This window comes from Pelobates fuscus, chromosome 3 (genome assembly GCF_036172605.1).
Source record: "Pelobates fuscus isolate aPelFus1 chromosome 3, aPelFus1.pri, whole genome shotgun sequence".
NCBI lineage: Eukaryota > Metazoa > Chordata > Amphibia > Anura > Pelobatidae > Pelobates > Pelobates fuscus.
Genome location: NC_086319.1, coordinates 405696811 through 405716047, shown reverse-complemented (window position 1 = coordinate 405716047; position 19237 = coordinate 405696811). Strand labels below are relative to the sequence as shown.

The window sequence follows — 19237 nt, the reverse complement described above, 5'->3', positions numbered from 1 at the left end:
GGGCAGTGTGTGTGTATGAGGGGCAGTGTGTGTGTATGGGGGCAGTGTGTGTGTATGGGGGCAGTGTGTGTATGTGGGGAGCAGGGTGTGTATGTGGGGAGCAGGGTGTGTATGTGGGCAGTGTGTGTATTTGGGGGCAGTGTGTGTATGTGGGGCAGTGTGTGTGTATGTGGGGCAGTGTGTGTGTATGGGGGCAGTGTGTGTGTATGGAGGCAGTGTGTGTATGTGTGTGGGGGCTGTGTGTGTATGTGTGTGGGGGGCAGTGTGTGTGTATGGGAGGCAATGTGTGTGTATATGGGGGCAGTATATGTGTGTTAGGGGGGAGGGGCAATGTGTGTGTATATGGGGGCATTATATGTTTGATAAGAAGGATAGGGGGCTTTTTTCATAATGTTTTTTATTTATTTAATTAAAATAAATATACATAATGTCCCCCCTCCCTTCTTACCTTTAATGAGGCAGGAGGTGGGACACTTCTCGATCCCTGGGGGTCCATGGGGAGTCCCTGGTGGTCCCAGTGGGAAGAGTGAACTCTAGCCCGCAGCTCCAGGGCAAGAGTTCACTCTCGCGAGATCTGGAGCGTTGTCGTGGTAACCACGGCAACGCTCTATGCTTGAAGGACCCAGAGAGAAGGACCCGGAGGAGCTGCATGTTGAGCTCCCGGGTCCTCTTTCCCTCCCTTCCCCGCCGGCTGTCAGCACAGTGCCTGCAGACCGGGGAGGGAGATCTCTGATCTCCTCTCCGGTCTGTGAAGGCACTTTGCAGGGCTGGCGCCTGCATGTGCTGGCAGGGGAGAGAGAGACCGTTGGTTTTCTCGGGGGAGGGGAATTACCCCGTTTACCCCCGGATCTGCCACTGGCACATAGGGGTGCCAAACTCCTGGTACAACTGTGGTTCGCCCAGGATATAATGGCCTGGATTGCCTGAATTTGTCTGAGTGTAGAGTTTAGTGCCAAATTTAGAGGGTTCTCCTCTATCGGAATCGGGCTACTGAGTGGCGTGGTGGAGATGTGACTGTGACTGTCTCGTAGTGGCGGCTGACCCATCAATTCCTTTATACGTGGTATGGTAGCCTCCTTTGGGTACTCCAGAAATGAGTGAGGGGGAACCGGGGTTCACCACCGTTGTCCGCCAGAGCTGTATGAGTTATTCCTGAATCGTGTGGGGACTTGTCCCATTAAGGTCTGCGCCCGCAGAACCCTTGTGCATTTGACTGGGGTTCACCCCAGATGGTGTGCCATGATAATCCAGAGGACACCCACATTAAAATTTATGGCACATTATAGGCATTGTATGCATAGCTGGGGGGGTCACCCCAGGTTGTGTGCCGTGAAAACCCAGAGGACACCAACGTTCATAAATGTACACTAGGTACAGTATATATATATATATATATATATATATATATATATATATATATATATATATATATCCCTGTTAAGGGTAATCTGTAATACACTCAGGTTCCGTTAAAACAACACTTAATGTAACTGACAGGCAGTGTTTTATAATCCAGTGAATATGTGAAAGTATCTTTAGCTGATCCTAGATGCGTACAGGTTACACAGTGTTGTGAAGTAAATCCTCATGTAATATGACGTTCAAGGTGCAGATCGGGTGATTTCCGATCTGTAAAAGCAAAGGGAAAATGGCCGCCGTGAATCTTGCGATACCCACGAGATCCAAGATGGCTGCCGTTCACGCGCAACGATCAGCAAGCCCTAGCTACCCGCGGGCCCGCTGGAATACCGCAAAATAAGCGTCCTGGTCTCCCTCCAACTCGTCCCTAGTCAGGTAGTCGTAACAGAAATTATCCCCAAGAGGTCTGCGGTGTGGGCGCGGCACTGACAGCCGTGATGTCTGCGAACCGCGGTGACGGGAGGAGAACACACCAGATATAGCAGGATAGACAAAGGTGGAGACAATACACAATAAAAACTACCAAATAATTAGCAGAGACAGGTATAGGAGAGCGAGGGAGTGTGAGCAAGTATAGATAAGAACATAAGTTAGAAAAAACAACCTTCTTAACAGTAATTAATCAGGAGAGAAAAAATACTCTGACCGGTGCCAGGCTGGAGCAGCAAAGAAAGAGGAAGTGATGTCACTGTCAGGGCCTTTTGTGTATCAACTGACTTTCTTCTGATTGGTTGTTCTGTTTCTGTGCTGCTGGAGATTTTCAGTAAAGAGAGTTATGCAAATATGAAGCATCCTGTCATGTGGTAAAATTCATTTTATTACTCCATATAACCTCATCCTAGTAACCCTTCCAATAACTCCACCTATCACTCTGAATAGTCCCCCCTATAACTCAACTTATTACACTATATAACCTCCCTATAACTCCTCCTATTACTCCAAATAGCCCTCCCTAAAACTCCTCCTATTACTCCATATAACCCTCCCTATAACTCATCCTACTACTCATAAAACCCTCACCATATTTCCTTTCTATTACTCCATACAACCCTGTGGCGTGACCGCTGCCTGTTCAGGAATTGCTGTATTATATTCTGTGTATTTCCCCGTAATGTTCACATAAATGTGCCTGCTCCCCATTCGGGAGGTCCTACATGAAGGGAAAGCATTCACCTACCGAACGGGGACCACCCTTTCAACTCATTTAAAATGTTGGTTTAGAACGCTCGCACCTCGTAATGAGGTGTCAAAACCACAAACTGCAAGGGAAGCTTTGGCGCGTGCCTCCCCTGGATAGCAGCCCGTTCATTAGACGAACGCCATCCGGGAGGACCCTTCACAGATTGCTTCCCACTGAGTTGGGTTCCCGAACAGAGACCTCCCCAGTGCCCCTTGGGGTGTTCACACCAATCAATTAGAGCATTGACAGTTCACAACATAAGTGTGAAACCGCAAGGAAAGTAATTAATGAGTTTTTCCCTTTGTTGCCGCCGTTCATATAGATGGACGGCGGCCAGGGGGGAATATTCATGTCATGCACGAGGAAGGTTCCCTTGCCTGCTTTCACCCAGGAATCCCACGAACGGTGGCAGTTACCATTCCGGGGGATCCCTGAGATTGGTGGGGAGACGGGAAACTGGACCTCCCCAGTACAGAGGCTCATGGGATGAAGACCCCTGGCCACTGGTGGTGGGAAACCCTGGGGGCAGGTGGCGGGAACAGGGGACAAAGGGATTGGAGTTCCGGTTTTGGCTTTGGACCCCTGGGAGGGTGAGGGCCCTGGGAGAGACCACTGAGTGGTGGCAATAAAGGACAAAGGTATTGGGGTTCCGAAACAGTTATATGGCCCCTGTGAGGGGGAGGACCCTGGGAGGGGACATTGTCTTTGTGTGTCATCCATCCCTTGCATGGGAAAAAGTATAAAGCCGAGTGTGGCCAATAGTTGTTGTTGTACCCCTGGAACTGTGTGTCGTCCAGTCTTTGTGGGAAATGGGTCTCTTTCTTTATTAATAGCAGGGGTAACTAGCCGGGATACCCAGATCCTGCTACATACTTCCCTTACTTTGTTTCACCCAGGGACCCCGCGAACGGAGACGGTTCATGGAGTTTGCCGTTCTGAGGTCCCTGAGATTGGTGGGACAACTCTTTGGGGACAATGGTGGTTTGGCGTACTTTCTGTAAATGGGAGTCCAGGAGGCTGGAAGCTTTCCCATGCAGGGGCTCCCAGGTACAGAGGCTCATGGGATAAAGACCCCCTGGAAGTCCCTGGAGGTGGTAAACCCTGAGGATAGGTGGCGGGAACAGGGGACAAAGGGACTGGAGCTCTGTTTCCGTCAGGTGACCCCTGGGAGTGGGAGGGCCCTTGGAGGGGACACTGTGTGGCAGGAACAGAGGACAAAGGGACTGGGTTCCGGATCCATTAGACGACCCCTGGGAGGGGGGAGGACCCTGAGAGGAGACATTGTCTTTCTGTGTGATCCACCCCTTGCATGGCGAGAAGTATAAAGCCAAGTGTGGCCACAAAAGTTGTTGTTGTACCCACAGGACTGTGTGTGGTCTCGTTATTGGGTGGGAAATGGGTCTCTCTGTATTTTAACTGACTCCCTTTGAGGGAAGGACGTGGCTGAGCAGGAACAAACAGCCGGGTTGCTAGTAGGTCTGCTACAAACCTTCTATATAACTCCTAATCCTGCATATGACCCTCCCTATAACTCCTGCTATTACTCAATATAACTCTCCTTATAACTCCTCCTATTATTCCATATAACTCTCCCTATAACTCCTCCTATTACTCCATATAACCCTCCTTATAACTCCTCCTTTTATTCCATATGACACTCCCATCAACTTCTCCTGCTCTATATAACACTCTCAATAACTCACTCTATTAATCCATAAGCATCCCTATAACTACACATATCACTCTGTGTAATCCTCCCTATAACTCCTCCCATTACACTATATAACCTCCATATAACACCCTCTATAAATCCATATAACCCTCCCTATAACTCATCCTGTTCCTCTGTACAACCCTCCATATAACTCCTCCTATTACTCCATATAACATTCCCTATAACTCTTTCTATCGCTCTATATAACCTTCTATGTAACTCATTCTACACTGGCCGTGCCAGTACGGGGCCATTTGCACTGTAGTTAATACATCCTGACAGTGCCATAGCTTATTCCTAGACTCAGTGTCTTAGAAGCTGAAACCCATCATCGTGTCATCAATCAAACAGCATGAAAAGGAAATAGGGTCAGAAATTATTAGAAAGCAAAAATGAAAAATGTAGTGGAACTGTAAGTGGAAAATGGGAAATGTTGACCCTTGCTAGAATAGGGTCAAATTGGTGTTTATTATTATAACCTTAATACATTTTATTTTTCAGTTATTTTTCAGAACGAAATATGCATCATGAATAGCATTTGGATAAATATATAGATGACTGTGACAAAGAGCAATTGGGTGTTTGACTGCATCTCTTACCTACCGCCCATCAGACATTTACCCATTCTCTAATAGGTGGGAATGCATATACACAAAAAAAAAAATTGAGAGCAAAACAATGTGAAACTTATTTCTCTAAAGGGTTTGAATTTCCAGTTAATTGATTTTTAGATTTAAACAATGTTAAATGTTAAAAACAGAATCAATCTCAAAAACAAACTTCTGACGGCCTACTGTGAGAATTTTAGAATGTAATGAGCCGAGTAAGCACTAGATGGCAGTATTTGACAAGATATATATCTAGTTAAAATTAATTATATATTTGAATCACTTTAGTTGAGAGGCAGTCCAGTGTCCAGTACCAGGGTAAAATCAGCTTGTAAAATTTCGATTTAAAAGGATATTGAAAATTGAGATTTGTTCTGCAGATATAGGTTAGCTTAAAATATGGTTTAGTTTTAGAATTTTTCCACATTATTTATTAACTAATTTTTTCTCTCTTCACTGAGATATTACCAAAACTAGCAATTCTCACCGTTGAAAAACTTTGTATGAGATGAAAGGAGTCAGACACAGGGACCTCTTAGGGCTATTATGGAAGAATAAACTAAATGGGTATAAAATATAATACAATATTTATCTAATGGAAAGAAATTAATCAGTGTATGCCAAGACCCAGTGTAACGCCTAAATCCTATTTAGGTGGATGGATGCAGGGCCATCTTTCCGCATGGGCACGCTATGCAGTTGCCCGGGGGGGCCACACCATGATGCCCATGCGCCCAGGCCAACAGTAGAGATTCTTTGATCTCCCCTGCTGGCCCATGGAGAGCCGGCCCTGTTTTCTACCCACAGATGCATAGAATGTGACAGCAGATAAGAACCATTCGGCCCATCTAGTCTGCCCACTTTTCTAAATACTTTCATCAGTCCCTGGCCTTATCTTATAGTTAGGGTCGCCTTATGCCTATCCCACGCATGCTTAAACTCATTTACTTTGTTAACCTCTACCACTTCAGCTGGAAGGCTATTCCATGCATCCACTACCCTCTCAGTAAAGTAATACTTCCTGATATTATTTTTAAACCTTTGCCCCTCTAATTTAAGAGTATGTCCTCTTGTTGTGGGCCCTCTCTGGCTGGTGGGGAGATCAAAGATCTCCCTCACCGGTCCAAAGGCCTTTGTTAGTGAGAGGGAGGGTGGGTGGGACCTGAGAGGTAGGGCGCTCCTCACGCGAGCACAGCCATGGCAACGCTCCGACACAGCATTCTGCTTGCAGGAGGAGTTGCAGGCTATAGATCTATAGTCTTCACCACTGGACTACCAGGGCTTGCAGTGTCCCCCCATCCTTCACCAAAGGTAAGAAGAAGGTGGGGGATATGAAGATTTTATTAATGGAATTTTATTATTATTTAAAAAAAAAAAATCAAGGGGGTTACTGTGTCCTGGCCCAGCTAGAGCAGGAGAAGGATCCAAAGGAGTTTCCTCCAAAGTTTGTCGAGAAGGGACCGCATCCCTTAGTTTGCTGAGAAGGGGCAGCATTCATGTCCATTTGCCCAGCTTCTTCGTGTGGTACACTTGAATACATTTGCTCGCAGAGTGCCTGCAAAATAGAAGAAAACTCGGGAGCACCATGGGCATTGGACTAATCAGTCATTTGAGTGGAGCGAGAGCATGACCATGCCTTGCCACCAGACCAGGCCTGGAAGAGACAGCAGACTTTGCTCCACGTGGTGCTCTCCTGGATGCCAGTGGTCCTGACATAGGGACAGAGGGAGAGAAGGAGGCTAGAAAATTACATTGGCCGCAGTTAGTGGAGCGGCCTGCAAGGAAAGCTGGAGAAACATCAGGCCCGACCATGTAATTGCATGTGAAGACCCAGCACCATCTTGGAAGCAGACTGCATCTGAAACTACCAGGAGGCCTCCCCTGCGGGCCAAAACTTGGACAGGGGCAGAAGGAGCCAGAGGAAGCATGGAGGCAGGAAAGGGGGACCCAGAACAAGTTATGGCTGCCTGCACTAAATCGGCCATAGCTGTAAGAGCATGGGGAGGGAGGGAAGACATAGCAGCAAGCAGGGGGGAAGAATGGGGCAAGAGTACAGGGACAGGGGGAGGGGAGCTAAGAGAATAGGGAGAAGATGAATATATAGGTCCAATATTGGAGACAGACATGGAGGTGGTGATAGTGGAAGAGGATGACAGGGGAAGGGGTGAATATGAATAGAAGCATAAGGCAGAGATTAGATAGAGTAGACTTCAGAGGAGCAGGAGTAGTGAAGATAGGGACAACAGACAGGGTAGGAGGGGGACACATATCAATACTTATCTCTTTATCCATTGCAGTGTGATGAGGAGGAAGAGAAGAGGAATCCTGGAACCACTTGGGAGGACCCGCAGCACGTCCAGCACAACCCATGCCTTAAAACTGCAGAGGCTGGAGGGCCCTCATGTAAGGTATGAAGAGGCCCTCCCTCCCTGTTAGGCTGCAGGAAAAATTACCACTGGGTCTCATAAACCCTTACATTGCCATGGTCTTATGTGTAACACGTTTCTGCTTTCCCTTATCTCTGTATAAATACAGCTGCCAGGAAATACTCAATGAATACCAGTCAGGTGGAATATCACAAAGCATTTCAAAGGTTTTAATGCATGTGCATCGTATATACACTGCTCAAAAAAATATAGGGAACACTTAAACAACACATGTAACTCCAAGTCAATCACATTTCTGTGAAATCAAACTGTCCACTTAGGAAGCAACACTGAGTGACAATCAATTTCACATGCTGTTTTGCAAATGGGATAGGCAACAGGTGGAAATTATAGGCAATTAGCAAGACACCCCCAATAAAGGAGTGGTTCTGCAGGTGGTGACCACAGACCACTTCTCAGTTCCTATGCTTCCTGGCTGATGTTTTGAATGCTGGCGGTGCTTTCACTCTAGTGGAAGCATGGCTCAGGTAGTGCAGCTCATCCAGGATGGCACATCAAGGTGAGCTGTGGCAAGAAGGTTTGCTGTGTCTGTCAGCGTTGTGTCCAGAGCATGGAGGCGCTACCAGGAGACAGGCCAGTACATCAGGAGACACGTGGAGGAGGGCAACAACCCAGCAGCAGGACCGCTACCTCCGCCTTTGTGCAAGGAGGAACAGGAAGAGCACTGCCAGAGCCCTGCAAAATGACCTCCAGCAGGCCACAAATGCATGTGTCTGCTCAAACGGTAAGAAACAGACTCCATGAGGGTGGTATGAGGGCCCGACGTCCACAGGTTTGAGTTGCGCTTACAGCCCAACACCGTGCAGGATGTTTGGCATTTGCCAGAGAACACCAAGATTGGCCTGTGCTCTTCACAGATGAAAGCAGGTTCACACTGAGCACATGTGGCAGACGTGACAGAGTCTGGAGACGCCGCGGAGAACGTTCTGCTGCCTGCAACGTCCTCCAGCATGACCGGTTTGGCAGTGGGTCAGTAATGGTGTGGGGTGGCATTTCTTTGGGGGCCGCACAGCCCTCCATGTGCTAGCCAGAGGTAGCCTGACTGCCATTAGGTACCGAGATGAGATCCTCAGACCCCTTGTGAGACCATATGCTTGTGCGGTTGGCCCTCGGTTCCTCCTAATGCAAGACAATGCTAGACCTCATGTGGCGGGAGTGTGTCAGCAGTTCCTGCAAGATGAAGGCATTGATGCTATGAACTGTCCCGCCCATTCCCCAGACCTGAATCCAATTGAGCACATCTGGGACATCATGTCTCGCTCCATCCACCAACATCACGTTGAACCACATACTGTCCAGGAGTTGGCAGATGCTTTAGTCCAGGTCTGGATGGAGATGCCTCAGGAGACCATCCGCCACCTCATCAGGAGCAGGCACAGGCGTTGTAGGGAGGTCATACAGACACATGGAGGTCACACACTACTGAGCCTCATTTTGACTTGTTTTAAGGACATTACATCAAAGTTGGATCAGCCTGTAGTGTGTTTTTCCACTTTCATTTTTAGTGTGACTCCAAATCCATCATGGGATGAAAAATTTGATTCAATTTTTTTATTTGTGTGTGATTTTGTTGTCAGCACATTCAACTATGTAAAGCACAAAGTATTTCAAAAGAATATTTAATTCATTCAGATCTAGGATGTGTTATTTTTGTGAGCAGTGTATAAAGCACTACATTACGTATTTTAACATTACGGTCCTTTAACATTCCGTATTGCTGTTAGTCTATTGCGCATGTATATAATGAAAACAAACAACAACGACATACTTTCTACTTGAGACCCTTTTATCTAAGCTATGAAAGATTAACACAAAAGCAACATTTCATGAGAAAGAAGAAGAAGACACGCCTGAAGAACTGCTTACACACAGAATTGAGCTTTTAACCCCTGCAGACGTGGAAGGACCTAACTAGAGAAAAGGTTTAAACCCTTTATTTACCTTTATCTATGACAAGTCCCCTCTTCTGGCGCCGCAGTTGAGAGTGTTAGACTAGGTATATCCAGGTATACTAGTTATACCTGTGGGGCTTTAATTAGATCTTCACCTCGATTCCCTTGCCCTCTCACACCAACAGAGCCATCAAGGAAGGCCTGTCCAGATATCTGTGGGTTATAGGATAATATATGTTATTAAAACCACGTCTCATTATGCAATACATCCATAGTTTAATATATATATTTGTAGTTCTGCATGTCTAGGGGAATATTCACTAAGCATTGCATAATTAAAACAATTAATTTTCCATCACTCCTCTTAATTTGTTATGTGCCCACTACGGGGCCCTCCACTCCCATTGTGCACAGCTAGCCTAAAAGGTCACTTACACCACAATGATTAACATCCAAACGCTGCACCAAAAATTGGGAGGATCACCCGGGCATTCAGATGAGGGTCACTCACTTGGCAGGGCCAACAGCCTGTAGTAAATAAGTATTATGCAAATAGGAATCCTCCTGCCTTAATGTAAAATGTAATGTCATGGTGTGATTTCGTCAGAATCTCCTATAGGCCCTCTAGTGGCGAGTAGCAGAATTACTAGGCACAAATCACTCCAATACAAAAAACTCACCTTTGTAATTGTAATTGAGTGTGATCCCTTATTTACAAAGCATATATTTTACAGCTCTTTACAAAAGGATTTGAATAACACAAAATGACTTTATTTTATTAAGATATAGTTTTAAAGTTTATCGGCACATAAACGAATGTTCAAAAAACTGTAAATTTACATCATTGTTATTTAAATGCATTTCTCATTATTGAATTGATATTTTTCAAATATATAATCTTTTAAAGAAGGTCTGTTACTTAAAATCCATTCAAAGCACCAGTTTGATAAAAAGAAAATATCTATAAAAAGTTTTAAAACTGTCAGAACGATTGTGCAGAACTGCACATTATATGTCAAAAAAGCCAAGCTAGCTAAGAAAGTGTTTGATTTGGAGAATTCTTCCAATTCAGCTACTTTGGCCTAAATTTGTCCTTTCCCGTGCAAGGTCTCTGCAGTTTCCCAGTTTAGCTAATGAACGCACTAGTAATGTTAAATTGCATCTTTAAATCAAATAATGATCTAACAACCACAGACAATGGTGACCGGGGAGGTCTGCTTAATACTTACAATAACAACCTAGATTTCGTCAGTCTATGAGTCGGTTGGGTGGTCAGAAGACTTGGTTTTTATTCTCTCTAGAGCTGGCATGGAATTCTGGAGAATTCTAAGTTCCTTCCATATGTTGGTTTAATAACAAGTAAAGAGCTAAGATTCAACATTGCTTTGGCTTAGGGTGCTCTTCTCATTCAGACACCTTTTCTACATCCACTCACCTGACCACACAAACTGGAGAACATGAGAACATATACCATGAGTAAAAGTCCCAATATTCATCTTACTGTCCTCAATGAAGAGTTTGCAGCCTTTAAGTCCTCCAGATTTATACCAGATGCATAATGTAAGGCGTTATGAAAATAGTTTGTCTACACAAACCTTAAGTAGCCTTACTAGTAGGTAAGATGCTGTTCACTTCTTTAGAATGATGTGATCTCATCAGGAGAGTGGAATTCAATGTCTGTGGTTTCTCCTTTTAAGTCAATACAATGTTACACATAATAAACGTTCTGGTCGAAGTGCTCACCATTCAGTAACTGTAGACCAAAGTATTTAATTTAATCAATTATAATCTAAAATCATTAAGGTCCAATTTTTGCTGATTTTTTTTTTATTTTTGAGTCCTTCGTTAATTATGATCAATGCAGAACACATCCGGTTTGATGGGATTTCTTACTCCTATTTTTCCTTAAATTTATTCCCTGCTGCTTTGTTGACTGCATCAAAGAATTTATTGCAGAGCGAGGACAAAATGACACAATCAGGAATAAGGTGATGCAGTAAATAACTCTACAAAACAAGAGAAAAAGAAATATGGTGAGTCACCTATAAACGACCAAGGTTGAGGAGAGGAGAGATTTCTGAATTTTACCAGACCACGAAAAGGGTTATTCACTAAAGTGAGAATTCAAAGAGAATTTCAAATTTAAGGTCAGAGTAGCCAAACTGAGAGCCTACCTGACTTTGAGAATTATTGCAGTTTGGCTAATTTGACCTTAAAGTTGAAATTCACCTTGAGTTCTTACCTGTGAGGATGGATGGTGAAGGAATGAATGGGAAAATAAAGGATTGCATACCTGGATGGAATGGGAAATGCACCCACTGGTCTGATTCACATATCCCACCGTATTAAGCGCTTCTTGGGCAAAAATCTCTGGTGTCTTCACAAAGCGATTAGTCTTTAAATTATGTGTCATGTTAGTGGAAACCAGGAGAGGCATGACACACTGCGGAGAGACAGATGGACACAGTCACAAGTGAGCTTTCAACTGGTTTTCTTGCCTTATGGCGAGATCTCAGATTGCACTCTCTCAGTCTGAGACTTCTAACCAAGAGTGATGTTTTCTTTCTTCCACCAAACAGTCTTTTTGTAAGAAAGAAACAACAGTGTTTTTAAAATTCTCAGAACGACATTAAGATAAAGCAACAGTGACCCTGTTTCACTGGGGAGCTCAGATTTATAGCGGAGGAGATTTAGCATTTTCTTTACAAATAGAGAAATGACATGAGCTCTTACGTGTATTATATTTCCAGTCAAACATAGAATGTGACAGCAGATAAGAACCGTTCGGCCCATCTAGTCTGCCCAATTTTCTAAATACTTTCATTAGTCTCTGGCCTTATCTTATAGTTAGGATAGCCTTATGCCTATCCCACGCATGCTTAAACTCGTTTACTGTATTAACCTCTACCACCCTAGCTGGAAGGCTATTCCATGCATCCACTACCCTCTCAGTAAAGTAATACTTCCTGATAGTATTTTTAAATATTTGCCCCTCTAATTTAAGACCATGTCCTCTTGTGGTAGTTTTTCTTCTTTTAAATATAGTCTCCTCCTTTACTGTGTTGATTCCCTTTATGTATTTAAATGTTTCTATCATATCCCCCCTGTCTCGTTTTCCTCCAAAGAGGTTAAGTTCCTTTAATGTTTCCTTGTAAGTTTTATCCTGCAATCCTTAAACCAGTCTAGTAGCCCTTCTCTGAACTAATTCCAAAGTATCAATATCCTTCTGAAGATACGGTCTCCAGTACTGCGTACAATACTCCAAGTGAGGTCTCACCAGTGTTCTGTACAATGGCATGATCACTTCTCTCTTTCTATTGTGAATGCCTCTACCTATACAACCCATCATTCTGCTAGCATTTCCTGATGCTCTATTACATTGTCTGCCTACCTTTAAGTCATCTGAAATAATTACCCCTAAATTCCTTTCCTCAGATGTTGAGGTTAGGACTCTATCAACTATTCTATACTATGCTCTAGGATTTTTACATCCTAGATTCATTATCTTGCACTTATCTACATTAAATGTCAGTTGCCACATCTCTGACCATTTTTCTAGTTTACCTAAAGCATTTGCCATTTGGCTTATCCCTTCTGGAACATCAACCCTGTTACATATCTTAGTATCATCAGCAAAAAGACATACCTTACCATCAAGACCTTCTGCAATATCACTAATAAAAATATTAAAGAGAATGGGTCCAAGTACAGATCCCTGAGGTACCTTACTGGTAACTAGACCTTGCTTTGAATATACTCCGTTGACTACAACCCTCGGTTACCTGTCATTCAGCCACTGCCTCACCCATTCAACAATATTGGAATCCAAACTTAAAGATTGCAGTTTATTGATGAGCCTTCAATGTGGAACAGTGTCAAAAGCCTTACTGAAATCGAGGCAAGCAATGTCTACTGCACCACCCTGATCTATTGTTTTACTTACCCAATCAAAAAAATTAATAAGATTAGTTTGGCATGATCTCCCTGAAGCAAACCCATGTTGTCTCTGATCTTGAAATCCATGTGATTTTTAGATGTTCTACAATCCTATCCTGTAACATGGTTTCCATTACTTTCCTCACTACTGAAGTAAGGCTTACTGACATATAGTTTCCCCACTCCTCCATACTACCTTTCTTGTGAATGGGCACAACATTGGCTAATTTCCTATCTCTTGGGACTACTCCCGTTAACAATGATTGCTTAAATAAATCCGTAAATGGTTTTGCTAGTACACCACTAAGTTCTTTAAACAACTTTGGGTGAACCCCATCAGGCCCCATCAAATTATTTGTCTTTACTTTTGACAGTTGAAATTGAACCTCTTCCTCTGTAAACTCATATGTAATAAATTACCAATGTGTCCTTTTTCTTAACTGAAGTCCTTATCCTTCATTTTCATCTGTAAATGCTGAAAAATATTCATTGAGGCAGTCATCTAGACCTTTAACCTCTTCTACATACCTTCCTTCTTTTGTTTTTAATCTAACTAATCCTTGTTTTACTTTCCTTTTCTTATTTATGTATCTTAAAATGTTTTGTCCCCTTTTTTTACTGACTGTGCTTTTTTTTCTTCTGTGTGTGCTTTGTAGGCTATTGTAACTTGCTTAGCCTCTTTCTGCCTAATCTTATAGATCATTCTGTCTTCCTCACTCTGGTTTTTTTTAGAATTCCAAAATGATAACTTTTAGTTTTTTACGATGTTGGCCACTTCTGCGAAGTGCCACAGTGGTTTCTTAATTTTTCTGCTCTTCCTGACAATCCTAATTTAACTCAATTTAATCCGCTCCAGTCTGATAATGACTCCTTTACACATATTCTAATTTTAGAAAAGTATTTTTTTTTTAAATCTAAAAATTTTGTTTTCGTGTGGTGTGACTCAGTCACTGTTCTTATATTAAACCACACTGACTAATGATCTCTGGATCTTAAACTTTCATCTACAGTAATATCTGATACCAAATGTGTTAACACTAAATCTAGTATGGCCTCTTTATGAGTTGGCTCCTCAATTACTTGTTTTAGAGATAATCCCAGTAGGGAGTATAGAATATGGAAACTAAAAGAAAACACCTAATAAAGACAATTATAAATAAAATATATCCAAGTTTATACTAATGGCTCAGCACTGCTTAGGGTAGACCCCCTGTAATAGCCTAGCAATGAGATGAGTGTGGCTGAGAAAGACTGGCCTACATTGGAAACATTGCTTGGATGGAATAACAGGAGTTTTGCACAAGGAGTGCTGGAAATTCTTATATTCTTACATATTTGGCTGCCATTTTCTAAGATAGCAGCTGGAATAGGCCAGTAAAACGATACATTGATAGTTTTTTTTTATTTATAATAGTCTTTATTACGTTTTTTTTATTTTCCTTTTTTTTTTTGCCTTGCAACACATAAAAACATAAACATCAAAAATTACATGGACATGCATCGCGTTTGTGGTAAAAGTAGCCTCGCCACTGACGTTTGGAGGAGCCCGTTTGCCAGCCACCTACCCTGTGACTATGGACCCTGCAATAGACCTGGCTAAAATACTTTAAACAGACTCTGTTGGTGCCTACTTGGCTATTCTGTTCGGTAGTTTTCATTCCCCTCCTATTTTAACATTGTCCCGTTCGACTACTGAACAAACGCATGAACCAGGGACCACCCTGGAGCTTGTTAACACCTATTAACAACTTGCAATGTTTCTCACGGCAGTGTTCTAATTGTTCATCTGGGTAGCCACAATTCCTATGGACAACCACGAGGTGGTGGCCATCTTGTTCGCACAATCGCAGGCAGCGGTGTTTGGGCATGTATCTCATGGAACTAAAATCGGATACAGAAACTCCTGAACACCGCTGGACATCCATCATCATTTGCGTTTGGTTTTATTCAACTTAGAATGGCACTGTTCGGTGAAATCATTCGTCTGGATGAGGGGAACAAGCTCCAGGGTAAGACTATTGACTCTGCTCAGTAGTTTGTTCATTTTCAAACTACCGAACTAGACCAACCGCAAACCCTGATTCTCTGGAACTGTTTTGGGCATGGGACCATGACTGCGCTAGGTCAAATAAGTGACTTCTATAAAATTTCTGAACCCCTGAACTGATCAGGGTGATTTTTGGATATGTTGGTCACCCAGATCAGGGCTATCAGGGGATGTGACATTTATGTTGATATTATGTGTTTTTAGGTACTTTTGGTAATATGTGTTTTTTCTGCCTGGAGATAATTGGGTTAATACAGTATCAATTTTCTCCCAAGCAGAGGGGAGGGATTGTATGCTATGTGTGGGAGTGTCGTGCATTGGAATACTGTTCTTATTGGTCTGTATATATTGTCACTCAGTTCCCCACAGGGTCCATGTGGGCATACCCCTTGCATGGGGATTGTCATATAAGGCCAAGTGTGCCACCATTAAAATCAGTCTTACTTTACCCTCAACACAGAGTCTTTTTGTTTTAGGGAACAGCTATACAAGCTACACCAGCTAACATCCCTGCTCCTGGGATTGCTCTTTGGATTACTATACTGGCTATAATCACTAGCTCTTTTAAGAGCTACACAGCCAGGCCTGCTATACTCTCTGGAGGAGGAGAGGTCCACCTACTGGAAGCGGAATCCTTGTCTTAGGTCCAGGGTGTGTGGGGGACAGCGAGACCCCAGCCAAGCTACGGCGGCTAAGGGGCTACAGTACTTATGGTGTCAAGTGCGGTGCTTATGGTCCTCAGCGCCAGCTAGGAAGCATTGATTGGCGGAAGCACCCAGTCGGGGTGCCAGGCGGTCCACCACAGCGCTATTAACGAACAACGTCAAATCTCTTTGCACATACAACAAATAATATTAGTTTGTTTGGCTGCCAGCCAGGTACAAAGTTAATGCAGCTTCAATTATCTTTCTTTTATAGGAGGGACTAAGATATTTCTGTGCTAATTCAAGAGCGTTATTGGATATGATATTTGTTTTATCCGCAACACCCATAAACCATTATGCATGGTAGGCAATATTTTGCATAAATAACTGAGACCACACAATAAACACAGACACAGTTTATTTATATTTCAATGGGCTAGTGTTTATTTAAAGGAACACTATAGGGTCAGGAACACATACATGTATTCCTGACCCTTTAGTGCTAAACCCACCATTTAGGTGGCTTGCCCACCTTTAGCCCCCCTATAAAAGTTTAAAACTCACCTTATTTTCAGTGTCGCGCGAGTCTGCCGACGCTGGCTCTGCCCCCTTTGTGACATCATCAAAATGGCCGATTTTTAGCTAATCCAATGCTTTCCCATAAGGAAAGCATTGAATTGGCTAAAATCGGCACGGGGTGGGGGGAGGGGAAATGCCGTTGTGGCGGAACCAGCCTCGCCACTGGGCATTGGAGAAGACTGATTGCCAGCCTCCTGCCATGTGACTATGGCCCCTGGGATGTATTGCCTGCTCTCCTGTACTGCTGATGATTGCTACCAACTAGGTGGATTTGGCTATGGAGCTTGTGTAGTGCCCTCTGTTGGTAGCAACAGTAATATGCACTACCTGAATAGCAAGACTGGTAATTTGCATATTCTGGTAGATTTGCATATTGCTAATTCTGTATGCAGGAGATACATTTTGTGTTAATTATGGTCTTCCCCACCCATTTATAAATATGTAATTATGTTATAATAAGTCACTGTATGTTGCCTGCTATGATTTGACTGTTTTTAATTTTATTGAGTTTTCACAGCAATGTTAATGTAATGACCATATGGACTAGTCCCAAGTAAAATAAAGTTTTAGTCAGTTCTACTTCACCCTCAATTTGGAGTCCTGTCTCTTATTGGGGGGATCTGCTACAAGGGATTGCTATGCTCTGCATATTCCCTTGCTATAATCACTCCTAAGCTCTTTTAAGAGCTTGTTTCTGCTTCGCTCTGAAGGAAGAGTGGTTCGGCCTGCGGTGGTTGTGGTGTCAGCTAGAGTGCTTGGAATCCTCAAGAAGCGCTAGGAGCATCCATCAACGGAGGTACCCAGTCGGGGTGCCAGGTGATCCGTTACAGCCGTTTTGGCCAATTAGGACCTCCTCATAAAGATGCATTGAATCAATCAGGAAAATGCAGCGTCTCCATGCAGAACGTGGGGACGCTGAACAGCAGGGCTGCTTACTGTGCAGCCCGGAGCTAGGAAGACCCTCCAGTGGCCATCTAAGGAGCGGCCACTTGAAGGTGTCCCTAGGGGCAATGTAAACACTGCCTTTTCTATGAAAAGGCAGTGTTTACATTAAAATCCCTGAAGGGAGCTATTATACTCACCAGAACAACTGCATTAAGCTGTATCACTTTCACTATCACTTAATTGCCAGTCAGTCATAGCTAACCTGACTGCCTTTTATATACAACCATTTAACACATATCCTTCCTCAAAACTTGAACCTAAGGTTGACTTTGCCCCAATGCTTTCCAACACCACGACATTAATTATAAAGAAAATTAGCAAGTAGGAGAGGGAGGGCGGGGGTCAGTTTGTGCTTCTCCTGTCTTGAAAGACCACTGACAGGGATTGCGCTCACACTGCCACTTTTATACTTACCTGGCTTCCCGCTCTTTTGCTCGCTGGTGGACAGCGACCAATCCCCAGCCAGCTCTTTTCCCCAGCAACAGCTGTGAAACCAAATCTGCCTTGTCCCACTACTTGTCCCACTCTGACCAACAACCTAACCAGGGGTCATGAACTTACACTAACTTTCCCTAACTGTACCAACAGGGCAGATTAACCCTTTGTTGCCACCATACATATATGACACAGTGTTTAATGCCTGTGGCATCTTTTTCTGCCATTTTCCATCTTTAACTGCCATAGCAGTTGACTGAAAAAGGCTGGTTTTAAAAAAACATGGCTCTGCTTCCAACCTCTTGCCATTATGATCTTAGCTGCTGCACAAGTGTTTATTATTATATAGGTCTGTTCTTTTAGGCATTCAGACAATTTCTGGGGTAATTTTAATATTTGTTCTTAATAAACTTGAAAGTTCATGACCATAAAAAAAATCCGGACCTTTTTATAGTTCCAGAAAATATGCATATACAAGTCTGTTTCTTCACATCTCCAACATAAATTGTTCTTATTTTAGAATATTCTAGCTAACCTCATTGGGACAAAGTAACATCTGTTAATGCACCTTAATTGCATTTCTATCAATGAATATGTTTGGTAAAATTAGAAAACGCGGAGTTCCAATACATTGATAGTTAGCGCATCAAGAGTGTAAAATTGGAAATCATTTTTTTGTTTTTCCTTTTGGCTGTAATGCACTCCATTGTATAAGCAATGAATGTAGACATGCAGTGATCCCTTTAATGGACCAAGGCTATTACTAGCTAATGAGCAGACAGTGAGACACAGCAACCATGACATGCGGTAGGTCTGCTCAAGAGGAAGGAGAGACATACTATGTAAGAAATTACCTGAACGGTAATCCCAAAGGGTTTGTATTCCACGTTGAGACCTCTGGAGAAGTAATCCATGAAGACCTGGAAACAATAATGTTTTCCATTTACCATGGCAGATTTAACAAGAAGAAAGAGAAGAAGGCAACCATGAAGAAAGGAAACAAGAAGGTAGACAGGCACAATGTAGAGGCTTACATAGTTAGTGGTGTGAAGTGTGATAAATATTTCAGGGCCTGCCCAGGAAATAGATGGTGGTCTCGAAAAAGCATCTCCTTATAACCCCATATTTCCATGGACAATTCTGAAAATCCCTTCTAACAAGCATCTTTTATGGACAATTCCATGTCTAACAATGTCTTCTAAAGTGCCAATGCCTGGAATTATTTCTCTTATGAAAAGGGTTGCAATCTGAGTGTAGTATTATACATCAGCAATATCCCAAGTCAGCAAAATAATTCAAGGTTATCAGCAATGCTCATGCATTTATTAAAGCTTGAGATTCCAAATTCTGGTCTACCAGCCAGTCCTAAATGTTAGTCACTGCTACAAGCA

At 43.1% G+C, this 19237-nt stretch overlaps 1 protein-coding gene across 1 annotated transcript in view; it reads right to left on the bottom strand.

Annotated features, from left to right (window-relative positions):
- Positions 1 to 10280: 10280 nt before the first annotated feature.
- The window catches only part of LOC134603611 (very-long-chain 3-oxoacyl-CoA reductase-B-like), an 80840-nt gene continuing 71883 nt past the window's right edge, over positions 10281 to 19237 (bottom strand). Inside the window, exons 9-11 of the mRNA XM_063449746.1 lie at positions 18701 to 18766; positions 11554 to 11703; positions 10281 to 11266 (exon numbers count right to left, since the gene is read on the bottom strand). Of these exons, the coding sequence (XP_063305816.1) occupies positions 11156 to 11266; positions 11554 to 11703; positions 18701 to 18766 (327 nt within the window). The 3' untranslated portion in view covers positions 10281 to 11155. The remainder of the gene's footprint in view (positions 11267 to 11553; positions 11704 to 18700; positions 18767 to 19237) is intronic.